The sequence below is a fragment of the Dendrobates tinctorius genome, unplaced genomic scaffold, assembly GCF_039654945.1.
Source record: "Dendrobates tinctorius isolate UK_male_01 unplaced genomic scaffold, ASM3965494v1 ptg000151l, whole genome shotgun sequence".
Lineage (NCBI taxonomy): Eukaryota > Metazoa > Chordata > Amphibia > Anura > Dendrobatidae > Dendrobates > Dendrobates tinctorius.
Genome location: NW_027361818.1, coordinates 3,704,760 through 3,722,446, shown reverse-complemented (window position 1 = coordinate 3,722,446; position 17,687 = coordinate 3,704,760). Strand labels below are relative to the sequence as shown.

At 40.1% G+C, this 17,687-nt stretch overlaps 1 protein-coding gene across 1 annotated transcript in view; it reads right to left on the bottom strand.

Moving 5' to 3' along the window:
• Positions 1–1,670: 1,670 nt before the first annotated feature.
• Positions 1,671–17,687, bottom strand: part of LOC141049878 (extracellular calcium-sensing receptor-like) — a 52,017-nt gene continuing 36,000 nt past the window's right edge. The window contains exons 3-6 of the mRNA XM_073546718.1: positions 5,815–6,645; positions 3,297–3,524; positions 3,099–3,222; positions 1,671–2,575 (exon numbers count right to left, since the gene is read on the bottom strand). Of these exons, the coding sequence (XP_073402819.1) occupies positions 1,671–2,575; positions 3,099–3,222; positions 3,297–3,524; positions 5,815–6,645 (2,088 nt within the window). The remainder of the gene's footprint in view (positions 2,576–3,098; positions 3,223–3,296; positions 3,525–5,814; positions 6,646–17,687) is intronic.

The window sequence follows — 17,687 nt, the reverse complement described above, 5'->3', positions numbered from 1 at the left end:
CAGGGTTGTGGCAAGCTACACGCCACTTGCTCCACACCTACACTAGCGTCCGCCGGCGCCCGGTCCTCGGCGCCGACGCTTGCGGCTTTTCTCTGCCGCTGTGCTGTAGCAACAGCAACTATTGGTGCTCGCGGCTGCGACGCCACACGCAGGTCTCTGTGACGCTAACAGGGCCTGTGCCTTTGCTTTAGCATTTGGGTGACGTTAACCCGAGCGCAGTCCTGCACCTATTAGGTGCATCTGCCATTGTTCAGCAGCGGTCTTGTCATCTACCACACGGTGGACCCCGGGCGGCGAACGCACCTACTATTATTTATATTTGGTGCGTTCCGCCGACCCTAACAATTCCCACCTGCTGCTAATCCTTAATATCCTACTGCTGCTCCGTGTACCTCTGGCTATAGTCTGACTACGTTACCTGCTTATCCTCCCAACTATACTGCTGCTCCTTGTACTGACCTCTGGCTATATCCTGATTACGATTTCCACATATCCTCAAGATCCTACTGCTGCTCTGTGTACCGACCTCTGGCTATGTCCTGACTATGATTCCTTCTTATCCTTCCAAATACACTGATGCTATTTGTACTGACCTCTGGGTATATCCTGATGACGCTACCTGCAGGCGCTGCCTCTAGAGGTTGCAATATCGCTATTACAACTCAGGTTGGTATTTAAAACTTTGAGTGAAAGAATATATCAACAATGCTTTCTTGAAATTTTAATGAGGTTGTTGCTTTCAGGTTTTCTATGGATGACTGGATGGCCCTCTTTATAATTTTTTCCTGGCTTTGCACTTTGTGCACAGCTTTTATGAGTGTAGGAGTACCACAACTACACTTTGTTCACATTATTTGTATTAGGTACCACAGTTAATGCCTTTCATGGGTGTATGGATGATCCTGCTTGTAGCCTTTAGCAAGCTTAGCACTGTGTGCAGAACTTTTATGAGTGTAGGAGTACCACAAATACACTTTGTTCACAATATTTGAATGAGGAACTAGAGTTGGTGCCTTCATTGGTGTGTGGATAACCCTGCTTGTAATTTTTGGCAGACTTTGCACTGATTGCATAGCATTTCTGAGTCCAGGAGTTTCACTACATGACAAGTAGAAAAGACTGTGTAGGAGGCCCTCCTTTATGTCTAATACAGGGTGTATCTGAGTCCCTCTTACATCAAATTTTTGGCAATTCTTGCTTCCTTCATAAACAACACTGAAATTTCCAATTATTTTATACAAATTTCCTCTAAACTCCAATTTCTTGTTGACTTTGAATGTTGTATTGTCAGTCCTTAGAATGGAGAAAAAGTGTGACACCATTGTTCTCAGCAACGATCTGGGAGTAAGAGATTCTTCCAAGGGTCTTCCAGAGCATTTCTCATTCTACCCAGAGCTATTTCCATCCATTTCAACATTTTCACTGTCCACCCGACCTCCTTGTATAGTCTGCTGGAAATATTCTTGGATTTCCCATTGATTCCCATTATACTTGTTACTCGAAATGATCATCCGTGCATTAGAAGTTGCTTGATTCAAGTAACGAGCAGCCAACCATTTAGTGCTCACTCATCCCTAATGTTGACATTTATTATTTGCTACCATTTTTTTTAATTTATTCAGTTTAAAACATTTGAAAAAAAAAGTATTTCAAAACTCCTCTTTTAAGATTTAATATCTGTCCTTTTTCATGATATTAACTTTGGAGTTTAAATTTGGTCTGAACAATATGATAAAACATTTGGGTAGAAACATGCAGATCACCAACGCCCAACTAGAGGCCAAAATGGCAAAGGTTTCCATAGCAACTGTGTACTTGCCCTGTGCACTGAGTGAGGCTGGGATATAAGATATCCAGACACTGAGGAAAGATAACATGCTGAATGTGATGTATTGTGCTTCATTGAAGCTATCAGGAAGTCTTCGAGACATGAAGGCAACAATGAAGCTGATGGTGGCAAGAAGGAAGAGATAACCCAACATGGTCCAGAAGGCGATGGAAGAACCTTCATTGCACTCAGCTATGATAACCATAGATTGAGTATGGGTGCTGTACTGTGGGAATGGAGGTGCAAGGAGCAACCAAGATAGACACATTACAAACTGTAACAGGAATCCGAAAGAAACTATCATGTAGGAAACTTGAGGTGTTGCCCACTTCCGTAGACTGCTATCTGGTTTGGTGGCCATAAATGCAAAAACAACCATAACTGTTTTAGCTAAGATGCAGGAGATACAAAAGGCAAAGACCATACCAAATGTGGATTGACGGAGCAAGCATTTTTCTGGTTGGGGATAACCGATGAAAGCCAATGAAGAGAGAAAACAGAAGGACAAGGATATTAAAAGTAGACAACTAAGAGAATAATTGTTGGCTTTAACCACTGGACTCGATTTATGTTGAAAAAATAGTCTCAAAATAAAATCTGGGGCAAGAGAAGATAACACACTGATAGCAGTTAAAGATGTTCCAAGTGGATCTTCAAAAGAGAGGTATTCTATAGACTTGGGAAGGCAGGCGGATTTTTCATTATTCGGCCATTGATCAATCGGACACTTAATGCAATCAATGGAATCTGTAAGGTAAGATAATCAACAATATCTGTAAGTGATATGAAAATATTATCTAATTTGATAAAACAACTGTAGCTTGTGTTAATAATATTAATTAATAGTAGTAGACAATGTGGTTAGTGAAATTAGTATTTTCTATGAAGATATGGAAAAAACAATTTATGCTAGATTCATTTTTATAGACTGCTCTCCACTGGGCCGTATATTGGGGTTTCTGCTGCAATCATTGAAAAGATTAATTTTGGACGGGAATCCCGAAAGAGCTCCAATGTAACCAGACAGTGTGGCCAGACAGTGACTTTGTCAGCTTCTTTCGATGGCTCCAATCCAAATTTGAGGGATTATGTCAGAAACCACAATGTAGTACTCTAAGGAAAACACTGTATTAGTGTGAACGGAGCCTTACCAAGTGTAAGACTTTCAGTGAATTTGAGACATTTTCATTTTGGCCAACCAATTTGTCAAGATTCTGTAATATAGTTGTTTTTTGCCTAGACCAGGAGAACAATGTAGCTAATTACTTACCTGTTTTATTAGTGATTGCTCCATGAGGGCAAGGGACACACTCAAAGCAGCATGCAGGTTCTCCACTTCTAGCTGCTTTCCAAAACCCGTAGGGACAGCTCTGGCTACATACTGATGAAGGGGCCTAGAAAATACATAGAGATACAAAGATAAATAGATAGTATAGATGGATCCTGAACTAACTATCATTTCTCTTACCTGATGATCCTCAGTCGCCCACTGCAACAAACTTGTGTTAATGGTGAAAAACCGATTAGTGGATGCTGCAGTGTCATAGCTTCCAACCTTGACCTGTTGTATGGAGCCTTCTGGACTCAGCTGCCAGTTCACAATGTCATAGACAGCAGGAGGATCTCCATTCTCATCAAAATATAGTTCTCTTCCACCACTTAGTTTGACCCTCACCTTCTTCATATAGTAAAGGAGCTTCAATAGGCAGAAAAAAAGGAAAATTTTCAATACTGTAAGATAGATATTGCGGTACTTACATAGCTACATAATTATATAGTTACCAGTATCAAGAGTAAATCTATATGGATGCAGAGGTTGCTGGTTCTCATGATACCTGGTCTGAGGAGGCCCATAGGTCATTTTTTCATATAAGATAACAGAAGTATTATAAATGATGATTGATGAAGGGAAGAAATTAGCAAATCTGCAAAAATTGTAATTCAGCAGAATGCTCAAAATTGACAGGGAAATTTGATCTGCATCAAAATTATTTAATGGAAATTGAATGTTCCTTATTATGTTCTAAGGTTTCTCTACATGCTAGAGCATAATAATTATAGGATAAAAAAAATATTCATTTTACGACTTACCAGCTGCCACCTTGATATCCTGTGTCTCATAGTCTCACATCTTCTTTGGCAATCTTGACTTGGCACAGAGTGGGTAGGCCTCAAATGTACTGATGACATGACCTCATGACTTTATGAAATGTGTCACGCTAGGTCTGGTAAGTACCTTGCACAACACGTGTCATGACAAGTGAGGCATGCTTTAATCACCAAGTTAAAATAATAGAAGACATGGGAGCATTGGGTGGCAGGTTACAGTGGAACAAGACATGAGGTGAGTACTTTTTCCCCAATATTTTACTTTCTACAGCACAATTAACATAAACTCAAAAGGACTGAGTTACAAAAAATAATTCTGGAGAATTTGTTTTTTTGTAACATTCTGTCATGATCCAGGACGGGGTTTCGCTTTGGCCCGTCCTGATCTGACTAGGGGTTAATTGTGCTGCCTCTCTCTGGCAGAGGGCAGCTATTTAATGCTCACTGGACCTAGGTCCGGTGTCAGTTATACTCCTGCCCTCGGCTGAGTTAGTTGACCTTGTGCGTACGTGTGCCTTGTGCCTGATATCTTGCTTGCTTGTTCGGTTTTGATTCGGTTCTGTCCCTGTTATGAGTTCTGCCTGTCCCTCTTGTACTGCACTACCTCTCTTTTTGCTAAATGTCTCATTTTTGAATACAGATTGAAACCTATGTGTGTTTTCACACTTCTTGTATTACGTTCTGACCACAAGCAGCGCTGGCTTCTCCCCCTCTTTTTTCTTGATATTGGTTTTGTGGCTGACCACCACTGTAGCCGTGCGCGCTGGGTCATGTACGCCATTCTTTCTGTTTTCTCAGTGATTGATCTAGGCTGCTGTTCACATTAAACGGCAGCCCTGCCCTGCCCTAGGCTTTATTTGATTACGCACCTGTATCTGGGCCTGGATCGTCCTTTATCATGTGGTGCTGGACAGGCAGTGTGGAGGTTGGACCTGAAATGTCTGCATGGACCTGGCTAATCTTTATCTGCGCTTGTCCTCTCTGGTGCCATAGGAGCGATTCTGAAATGCTTGAGGTACAGTGTGCATGTAATGAGGTCTTGCTTTTATACATTTAGGAGGCCGTAATGGCACAGCGAATATAAAAAACGTAGAGTAGGACTCCCCATACGAGACTGCCTTGACGTGGCGGGGTAGCTCAAACAATTGATCAATTTTTTGCTAAATGTCTCATTTTTGAATACAGATTGAAACCTATGTGTGTTTTCACACTTCTTGTATTACGTTCTGACCACAAGCAGCGCTGGCTTCTCCCCCTCTTTTTTCTTGCACTACCTCTCGTGTATGACCCTCTGCTTGTGACCCGACTTCTCTCTGTTTGTCCCCTTGGTACCACGTCGCCCTCTTGTGTATGACCTTTGGCTTTGTCTGACCACCCGTCTGTTTGTCCCTCTCCTGTGCCTCGTTTGCCCGGACTGTTTGTGTCCTCCGTTTTGCTGACTCTGAGTTGTGGTATGGTGTCCTGTCAACTCTGTAAGCAGGATGCTAAGCCCCGCCCCTTGCAGTCACATGACCATAGGTCCTGTGCCAGCTTGCTAACTTCAGCACTCTCAGGTCCTGTGGATCTTTACTTTCCGGCGCTGACAGTATCCTGACACCGATAGTCTGAAGCACGCATTGTCACCTCTGCAGCCCTGCTCCACAGGTATCTTTTAGCACAGTTTCTGTACTCAGGACAGGCGCACTGGCTCAGTGAGCGAGTGTAGTGCGGTGTTCCTGACACATTCAAGGTGAGTTAAATTTACTTCAAACAAATTTGCTCATGTCCGGTGGAGGTGAGTTTCAATATTTTCACTGTTTCCCAAGAGCATCAAGTTACACCTCTAGCCAGAACAGAAGGTCAACAAGGCTTGGAGATGTGTACACTATGAGAATTACCTGCCAAGGGTGCAGTAGATGAATATCTGGACATATGTGTTGTGACAGTGGACCTTGCATCAGTCCACAGTTATTCAGATCTTCCAATGCTTTTGCAACAACATGGACTGCTGTGTAGACATTGTATGTTGTTCGTAAGTTGGAGACATCAGTAAAGCTACTCTTGATGTTTTGCAGGTTCTCTTGACCTGTGCAATCATTTAAAATGGTGTTGGAAACATTAGTCATGGTCCTTCCAAGCGGAAACTTGCAATTAAAAGATTGTTCCCAAAATATTTTTATCCAATCTTTTTCCAAAGATGAGTTTGGGTGAACTGATTTCAGGAACCTGCCAAGTCCAGGAATACTTCCACTGTAAAAAGCTAGGCCAATGGTGCCAGACAGGAGCCTTGAAAATTTCTCAATAGAGTGAAAGCTAGAAGTAGACCAAGCTTCACTGGCTACAAAGGTTTTGTTTGTGACGTTATGTCTCAGCATTTCTTCTAGAACTGGAACTAGATCTACATCTGTGGAGAAGATAATGATTACTTTGACATTAGACTCCTTTATCACTTTCACAATGCGAGGAGCATTGCGGTCTGGCTTATTCAACATAATGTTCTCTGCAAAAGCCACGCATGCACCACCTTTTATTATCTCCTGTCTCACCATCTGAATTCCTTGTTGGCCATAATCATTATCCATAGCCAATAGACCAACCCAAGTCCAACCAAAATGCAAGAACAGTTTAGCTAGTCCCAAAGATTGGAACGCATCACTTGGAACAGTCCTAAAGAAAGAAGGAAACTTTTTATGATCACTCAGTTGATGACTTGTTGAGTAGTGACTGATCTGTTTAAAAAAAACAAACAAAGATGAAAAAGGTTGTGTACTGTAACTATAACTACTATAACACTGCCCCCTATGTACAAGAATATAACTACTATAATACTGCCTCCTATGTACAATAATATAATTACTATAATACTGCCCCTATGTACGAGAATATAACTACTATAATACTGCCCTATGTACAAGAATATAACTACTGTAATACTGCCCCTATGTACAAGAATATAACTACTATAATACTGTCCCTATGTACAAGAATATAACTACTATAATACTGCCTCCTATGTACAATAATATAACTACTGTAATACTGCCCCCTATGTGCAAGAATATAACTACTATAATACTGCCTCCTATGTACAAGAATATAACTACTATAACACTGCCCCCTATGTACAAGAATATAACTACTATAATACTGCTCATATGTACAAGAATATAACTACTGTAATACTGCCCCTATGTACAAGAATATAACTACTATAATACTGCCTCCTATGTACAATAATATAATTACTATAATACTGCCCCTATGTACGAGAATATAACTACTATAATACTGTCCCTATGTACAAGAATATAACTACTATAATACTGCCTCCTATGTACAATAATATAACTACTGTAATACTGCCCCCTATGTGCAAGAATATAACTACTGTAATACTGCCCCCTATGTGCAAGAATATAACTACTATAATACTGCCTCCTATGTACAAGAATAAAACTACTATAATACTGCCCCCTATGTACAAGAATATAACTACTATAATACTGCCCCCTATGTGCAAGAATATAACTACTATAATACTTCCCCTATGTACAGGAATATAACTACTATAATACTGCCCCCTATGTACAAGAATATAACTACTATAATACTGCCCCCTATGTACAAGAATATGACTACTATAATACTTCCCCTATGTACAAGAATAAAACTACTATAATACTGCTCCTACGTACAAGAATATAACTACTATAATTCTGCCCCCTATGTACAAGAATATAACTACTATAATACTGCCCCCTATGTACAAGAATATAACTACTATAATACTGCCCATATGTGCAAGAATATAACTACTATAATAATGCCCCCTATGTACAAGAATATAACTACTATAATACTGCCCCCTATGTGCAAGAATATAACTACTATAATACTGCCCCCTATGTGCAAGAATATAACTACTATAATACTGCCCCCTATGTATAAGAATATAACTACTATAATACTGCTCCTATGTACAAGAATATAACTACTATAATACTGCCTCCTATGTACAAGACTATAACTGCTATAATACTGCCCCTATGTACAAGAATATAACTACTATAATACTGCTCCTATGTACAAGAATATAACTACTATAATACTGCATCTATGTACAAGTATATAAGTAATATAATACTGCTCCTATGTACAAGAATATAACTACTATATTACTGCCCCTATGTACAAGAATATAACTACTATAATACTGCTCCTATGTACAAGAATATAACTACTATAATACTGCATCTATGTACAAGTACATAAGTAATATAATACTGCTCCTATGTACAAGAATATAACTACTATATTACTGCCCCTATGTACAAGAATATAACTACTATAATACTGCCCCCTATGTACAAGAATATAACTACTATAATACTGCTCCTATGTACAAGAATATAACTACTATAATACTGCTCCTATGCACAAGAATATAACTACTATAATACTGCCCCCTATGTGCAAGAATATAACTACTATAATACTTCCCCTATGTACAAGAATATAACTACTATAATACTGCCCCTATGTACAAGGATATAACTACTATAATACTTCCCCTATGTACAATAATAATATAATAATAATAATCTTTATTTATATAGCGCCAACATATTCCGCAGCGCTTTACAGTTGAACAGTTTCAAACACAACAGTCATAAGTAACAACGTTAACAATACAATAATTAAAGCGAAATAAGACGACCCTGCTTGTGGAGCTTACAATCTACAATGAGGTGGGGGAGATACAGAGTACAGGTTTGTATTTACAATGATGTATTTACAATGACGGTCCAGCCATCTTCAGGGGGTGGGGGTTAGATGGAGATAGTGAATGGGCTACACACACACACACAAACATAACATGACTTTGATTACTGAATGTGATAGGCCGCTCTGAACAAATGCGTTTTGAGCGAGCGCCTAAAACTATGCAAATTGTGGATGATCCTAATATCTTGGGGTAGAGCATTCCAGAGGATTGGCGCAGCACGGGAGAAGTCTTGGAGTCGGGAGTGGGAGGTACGGATTAGGGCAGAGGTTAGTCGAAAGTCATTTGCAGAGCGCAGCGGTCGGTTAGGCCGATAGACAGAAATGAGGGAGGAGATGTAAGGGGGTGCCGCACTGTGGAGAGCTTTGTGGGTGAGAACAAGTACTTTGAATTGTACCCTGTAATGAATTGGCAGCCAGTGTAACGACTGGCGAAGAGCGGATGCGTCTGAGTAACGATTAGCCAGATGGACAACCCTGGCTGCTGCATTAAGGATAGACTGGAGAGGGGAGAGTCGAGTGAGAGGGAGGCCAATTAATAGAGCATTACAGTAGTCCAGGCGGGAGTGGATCAGGGCGACAGTGAGAGTTTTTGTTGTTTCCATGGTGCGAAAAGGGCGGATTCTAGAGATGTTCTTTAGGTGTAAGCGGCATGAGCGGGCAAGAGATTGTATATGGGAGGTGAAGGAGAGATCGGAGTCGAACATAACACCCAGACAGCGTGCCTGCTGTCGGGGTGTTATTATGGTGCCACCCACAGAGAGGGAAATGTCAGATTTAGGGAGGTTAGTAGATGGTGGGAGCAGAAGAAGTTCAGTTTTGGAGAGGTTGAGTTTCAGATAGAGAGCAGACATGATGTTGGAGACTGCAGACAGACAGTCAGTGGCGTTCTGTAGTACAGCGGAGGTAAGGTCAGGGGATGATGTGTACAGTTGTGTGTCCTCAGCATAAAGATGGTACTGAAAGCCAAATCTGCTGATGGTCTGTCCAATTGGGGCCGTATAGAGAGAGAAGAGAAGGGGGCCAAGGACTGAGCCCTGAGGTACCCCAACAGTGAGAGGAAGAGGAGATGAAGTGGAGCCAGAAAACAGAACACTGAAGGAGCGGTTGGAAAGATAGGAGGAGAACCAGGAAAGAGCAGTGTCCTTAATGCCTAGTGACTGGAGCCTAGAGAGTAGGAGAGGATGGTCCACAGTGTCGAAAGCTGCAGAAAGGTCGAGAAGAATGAGCAGAGAGTGGTCACCATTATGTTTTGCTGTCAGAAGGTCATTGGTCACTTTGATGAGTGTAGTTTCTGTCGAATGTAGGGGGCGGAAACCGGACTGTGAAGGGTCTAGGAGGGAGTGAGTGGAGAGGTAACAGGTAAGGCGTGAGTATATCAGGCGCTCCAAGAGTTTAGAGATGAAGGGGAGATTGGAGACTGGTCTGTAGTTGTTTGTGCAGGATGGGTCGAGGGTGGGTTTCTTTAGTAATGGAGTAATGATAGAGTGTTTGAAGGAGGAGGGGAAAATGCCAGAGGAGAGGGAGAGATTAAAGATTGTAGTTAGGTGAGTTGTGACGACTGGGGAGAGAGACTGGAGGAGATGTGAGGGAATGGGGTCGGTTGTGCATGTAGTCGGACGAGAAGAGGAGAGGAGCCTGGAGACTTCTTCTTCTGTGATGGGATCGAATGTGGAGAGTGAGCCAGGGGGAATGCAGGGAGGGATGGGAGTCACTGAATTTGGTGATTGGGAGCGGATTTCCTGATGGATATTGTCTATTTTCTCTATAAAGTGGGAGGCAAGGTCATCAGCGCAAATGTCTGTGATAGGGGCTTGTGCTTTTGGCCTGAGGAGGGAGTGAAAGGTGTCAAAAAGTTTCTTGGGGTTGTTGGATAGTGAGGAGATCAGGGTGGTGAAGTAGGTCTGTTTGGCGAGGTGAAGGGCAGAGTTATATGTCCTTAACATAAATTTGAAGTGTATGAAGTCTTCTGGTGTGCGTGTTTTCCTCCATAAGCGTTCAGCACACCTAGAGCATCGCTGGAGAAATCGGGTTTGCGATGTGAGCCAGGGATGTTTCACTCTGTTTTTGGAGGTTCTGAGGGTGAGGGGAGCTACTTGGTCAAGGGTGCTTCTAAGAGTGTCATTGAAGTGATGTACAGCCAGATCAGGACAGGACAAAGAAGAGATTGGGGACAGTGATGAGTGTAGGGAGTCTGAAAGTGTATGAGGGTTAATGGCTTGTAGATTTCTGACTGAATGGTAGGTAGGAGGGTGCTGGGGTGAGCGAGGATTTGTGAGTGTAAAGGAGAGAATGTTGTGGTCAGAGAGGGGAAGCGGTGAGTTATCTATGTAGGAGATTGAGCAGAGCCGGGCGAAAACCAGGTCCAGGGTGTTACCGTCTTTGTGTGTTTCAGAGGTTGAGAGCTGAGAGAGGCCTAGAGAAGTGGTTAGTGATAGAAGCTGGGATGCAGATGTGGAAGTGGGGCTGTTAATGGGGATGTTGAAGTCTCCCAGGATAAGGGTTGGTAGTTCTGAGGACATGAAGTGCGGCAGCCAGGCAGAGAAATGGTCCAGGAAGTGGGTGGGTGAGCCTGGGGGCCGGTATATGACCGCTACTCTGACAAGAATATAACTACTATAATACTGCTCCTATGTACAAGAATATAACTACTGTAATACTGCCCCCTATGCACAAGAATATAACTACTATAATACTGCTCCTATGTACTAGAATATAACTACTATAATACTGCTCCTATGTACAAGAATATAACTACTGTAATACTGTCCCCTATGTACAAGAATATAACTACTATAATACTGCTCCTATGTACAAGAATATAACTACTATAATACTGCCCCTATGTACAAGAATATAACTACTGTAATACTGCCCCCTATGTACAAGAATATAACTACTATAATACTGCTCCTATGTAAAAGAATATAGCTACTATAATATTGCCCCTATTTGCAAGAATATAACTACTATAATAATGCCCCTATGTACAAGAATATATTTCTACTATAATACTGCCCCTATGTACAAGAATATAACTACTATAATACTGCCCCCTGTGTACAAGAATATAGCTACTATAATACTGCCCCTATGTACAAGAATATAACTACTATAATACTGCTCCTATGTACAAGAATATAACTACTGTAATACTGTCCCCTATGTACAAGAATATAACTACTATAATACTGCTCCTATGTACAAGAATATAACTACTATAATACTGCCCCTATGTACAAGAATATAACTACTGTAATACTGCCCCCTATGTACAAGAATATAACTACTATAATACTGCTCCTATGTAAAAGAATATAGCTACTATAATATTGCCCCTATTTGCAAGAATATAACTACTATAATAATGCCCCTATGTACAAGAATATATTTCTACTATAATACTGCCCCTATGTACAAGAATATAACTACTATAATACTGCCCCCTGTGTACAAGAATATAGCTACTATAATACTGCCCCCTATGTATAAGAATATAACTACTATAATACTGTCCCCTATGTACAAGAATATAACTACTATAATACTGCCCCTATGTACAAGAATATGACTACTATAATACTGCTCCTATGTACAAGAATATAACTACTATAATACTGCCCCTATGTACAAGAATATAACTACTATAATACTGCCCCTATGTACAAGAATATGACTACTATAATACTGCTCCTATGTACAAGAATATAACTACTATAATACTGCCCCCTATGTATAAGAATATAACTACTATAATACTGTCCCCTATGTACAAGAATATAACTACTATAATACTTCCCCTATGTACAAGAATATAACTACTATAATACTGCTCCTATGTACAAGAATATAACTACTGTAATACTGCCCCCTATGCACAAGAATATAACTACTATAATACTGCTCCTATGTACTAGAATATAGCTACTATAATATTGCCCCTATGTACAAGAATATAACTACTATAATACTGCCCCCTATGTACAAGAATATATTTCTACTATAATACTGCCCCTATGTACAAGAATATAACTACTGTAATACTGTCCCCTATGTACAAGAATATAACTACTATAATACTGCTCCTATGTACAAGAATATAACTACTATAATACTGCCCCTATGTACAAGAATATAACTACTGTAATACTGCCCCCTATGTACAAGAATATAACTACTATAATACTGCTCCTATGTACAAGAATATAGCTACTATAATATTGCCCCTATTTACAAGAATATAACTACTGTAATAATGCCCCTATGTACAAGAATATATTTCTACTATAATACTGCCCCTGTGTACAAGAATATAGCTACTATAATACTGCCCCTATGTATAAGAATATAACTACTATAATACTGTCCCCTATGTACAAGAATATAACTACTATAATACTGCCCCTATGTACAAGAATATGACTACTATAATACTGCTCCTATGTACAAGAATATAACTACTATAATACTGCCCCTATGTACAAGAATATAACTACTATAATACTGCCCCTATGTACAAGAATATGACTACTATAATACTGCTCCTATGTACAAGAATATAACTACTATAATACTGCCCCCTATGTATAAGAATATAACTACTATAATACTGTCCCCTATGTACAAGAATATAACTACTATAATACTTCCCCTATGTACAAGAATATAACTACTATAATACTGCTCCTATGTACAAGAATATAACTACTGTAATACTGCCCCCTATGCACAAGAATATAACTACTATAATACTGCTCCTATGTACTAGAATATAGCTACTATAATATTGCCCCTATGTACAAGAATATAACTACTATAATAATGCCCCCTATGTACAAGAATATATTTCTACTATAATACTGCCCCTATGTACAAGAATATAACTACTGTAATACTGTCCCCTATGTACAAGAATATAACTACTATAATACTGCTCCTATGTACAAGAATATAACTACTATAATACTGCCCCTATGTACAAGAATATAACTACTGTAATACTGCCCCCTATGTACAAGAATATAACTACTATAATACTGCTCCTATGTACAAGAATATAGCTACTATAATATTGCCCCTATTTACAAGAATATAACTACTATAATAATGCCCCTATGTACAAGAATATATTTCTACTATAATACTGCCCCTGTGTACAAGAATATAACTACTATAATACTGCCCCCTATGCATAAGAATATAACTACTATAATACTGTCCCCTATGTACAAGAATATAACTACTATAATACTGCTCCTATGTACAAGAATATAACTACTATAATACTGCCCCCAATATAAAATAATATAACTATATTACTGCTCCTATGTACAAAAGTATACAGTTGAAACTAGAAGTTTACTGTCATGTCGGACGCTGTTCACACCACAGCATCCGGCAGGCAGAGGTAGTTCCACCTCAAGCCACTATAGCCTCAGTGGCGCTGGCTTGATCTTCAGGCTCTCGGGGGTTAATCCTGCTGGAGACCAGGTTGGAAGGTTAGTCACGCCCACGGTCTTTAAATAGTCAGGCTGGCATATGGGCGTCGCCGATTATAGCTTGTGTTTCATACCAAGTGGTTCCGGTCTGGAGTGGAGGTGCTGAAGAGAGAGAGATTCATATCTGGTGTCGTATGATCCGTCGTTATCCTTTCTCCTTCCCATATTTGTGTTTAGTTGTGCCCTGTTCACATTACTGTATATTCCTGTGTGTGTGCGGCGCAGTGCAGTTTAAGTTCTCCCTGTCTGTCTTAATTTGTGTGGGGGCTTTGGTGGTGTGACTCCTCACTGGGTGGAGGGTGGAGGGTTAAGTGCAGGGCTGAGCAGGAGACAAGGAAAGGGTGGAGGCTCAGGCATTTGCACCATCAGCAAAAACCCTGGGTTGAGGGTCAGACAGGGTTTCCCCTAGTTACAGGGACATCACAGGGGCCCCGGCAATTACAGCCTTAGTTGAACTAAGCCCCACGTGACATTTACATCCACTATATAAAGACACATCTGCATGTTGTTCTCAATATCTGACATGAAATCAGAATAAATCTTTCCCGCTTTAGGTGAATTAGGATTACCATAATTATTAATATTTGCCAAATGCCAGAATAATGAGAGAGAATGTTTTAAGGCATTTTTATTACTTACTGCAGAGTAAAAAGTTTGCATACACTTAGATTACTATGCCTTTAAACAATTCTGGACTGCCCATATGATGATGTCATGTGTTTGGAAGCTTCTGGCAACATTTGAGTTAATTAGAGACACACCTGTGAATGTATTTTAACCCCTTAGTGACTGAGCCAATTTAGCACTTAATGACCAAGAATTTTTTACAATTCTGATCACTGTCACCTTTTGAGGTTATAGCTCTAGAACGCTTCACCAGATCCCACTGATTCTGAGAATATTTTTTAGTGACATATAGTACTTCATGATATTGGTAAAATTTCTTCAATATAACGTGTTTATTTATGAAAAAAATGGAAATTTAGCAAAAATTTTGAAAATTTAGCAATTTTCAAAATTTTATTTTTGTACCCTTAAATTTGAGAGTGGGGCCACACAAAATAGAAAATAGTTAATAAATAACATTTCTCACATGTTAGCTTTACATAAGCACCATTTTGAAACATAATTTTTATTTGTTAGGACATTATAAGGGTTAAAGGTTGACCAGTTCTCATTTTTCCAACAAAATTTACAAAACCATTTCTTTAGAGACCACCTCACATTTGAAGTCACTTTGAGGGGTCTATATGACAGACAATGCCCAAAAATTTCACCATTCTAAAAACTGTACCCCTCAAGGTGCGTAAAACCATATTCAAGAAGTTTTTTAACCCTTCAGGTGTTTCTCGAGAACTAAAGCAATGTGGACGGACAAAAAATAGCATTTTACTTTTTTCACAAAAAATTTACTTTGGAGCCAACTTTTTTTATTTTCACAAGGGTATCAGGAGAAAATGGACCACAAAATTTGTTGCGCAATTTCTCCTCAGTATGCCAATACCCCGTATATCAGGCAAAGACACTGGGTGCATGGCAGGGCTCAGAAGGGAGCAAAATTGACTGGAATCAATGGTAGTGCCATGTTTGGAGACCCCGTGATGTACCTAAACAGTGGAACTGTACCAATTCTTACTCCAACCCTAACCCCAACACATCCCTAATTGTAATCCCAACCCTAACCATAACCCTAACCACAAACCTAACCCCAACACACCTCTACCCCTAATTCCAACCTTAATCGTAATCCCAACCATAACCACAAACCTAACCCTAGTCCAAACCTAAATTTAGCCCAACTCTAACCCTAGACTCAACCCTAACCCTATTCCCAACCCTAACCCTGACTTTAGCCTAACCCTAACTTTAGCCCAACTCTAACCCTAACTTTAGCCCAACTTTAACTCTAATGGAAAAATTGAAATAAATACTTTTTTTATTTTACTATTTTTACCTAATTAAGGGAGTGATAAAGGGATGTTTGATTTACTATTTTTTTTTACTTTGATCACTATGATAGGGTCTATAACAGTGATCAAAATGAGCCAATAGAAAAAAATTTCATATTGTTGTTGGGTGTCAGCCGGCAGATCTGCAGATCTCGGCAACGCACTATGCATGTGCCCACCATTTTCTTCCTGGAAGAAAGCGCCAGTGGCAGGGGGGCTGGCGGGGGATGCAGGGAAAATGAAGGTACTGGGGGGAATCGGGGGAACAAATTTCTCTCTTCTCTGATGTGTGATCTCATCAGAAGAGAGAGAGAAATTAAATGGGAAATCTGACTTTTTTCTTTTGCTGTCGCTGTTATTCCATGAATAACGGTGATTGCAACACCGGGGTAGGTAAAAAATGACCTGAATCATGTTCTCTAGGGTTTCGGCTACCCCCAGAAGCTGAGACCCCAGAGAAATTCTAACTCTGGGAGGCACTATACACTTATATCTCAGCGCCATTAAAAAGTGGCAATGAAGAATAAGTACCCTTAAATGCCACTGTTAAAAGGCGTATCGGAGGTCGTTAAGGGGTTTATGGACACCTGAAACACACTGATTCTTTGTGTAGTATCATGGGAAAGTCTAAAGAAATCAGCCAAGATATCAGGAAGAGAATAGTGGATTTGCACAAGTCTGGCTCATCCTTGGGTACAATTTAAAGATACCCGAAGGTGCCTCGCTCATCTGTACAAACAATTATACACAAGTACAAACAAGCTTTGAATGTCCAGCCATCAAACCACTCAGGAAGGAGACGAGTTCTGTGTCCCAGAGATGAACGTGCTTTGGTCCGACAAGTGCAGATCAACTCAAGGACAAAAGCAAAAGACCTTGTGAAGATGATGGTGGGAGCTGGTAAGATTGTGTCAATATCAACAGCGAAATGAGTACTGTATCAACATGGGCTGAAAGGCCACTCTGCCAGGAAGAAGCCATTACTCCAAAAGAAACATAAAAAGCCAGATTAATGTTTGCAAATGCACACATGAACACAGACCTTCATTTTTGAAGACAGGTCCTGTGGTCTGATGAAACTAATATTGAGCTTTTTGGGCATAATGATCATCGTTAGGTTTGGAGCAAAAAGGGGGGAGCTTGGATGCCTAAAAACACCATCCCAACTGTGAAATATGGGGGGTGACGGCATCATATTGTGGGGTTGAAAAACTGGTGCACTTTACAAAATAGAAGACATCATGAGAAAAGAAGATTATGTTGCAATACTGAAGCAACATCTCAAGACATCAGCTAAGTGGTTAAAGCTTGGTTGGAAATGAGTCTTCCAAATTGACAATGAGCCAAAGCATACTGCTAAATTGATAAGAAAGTGGCTTCAGGATAACAAAGTCAGTGTTTTGGAGTGGCCATCACAAAACCCTGATCTCAATCCTATTGAAAATTTATGGACAAAGCTGAAAAGGCCAGTGGGAGCAAGGCCTACAAACCAGGATCAGTCACAGTAGTTTTGTCAGGAGGAATGGGCCCAAATTCCAATCA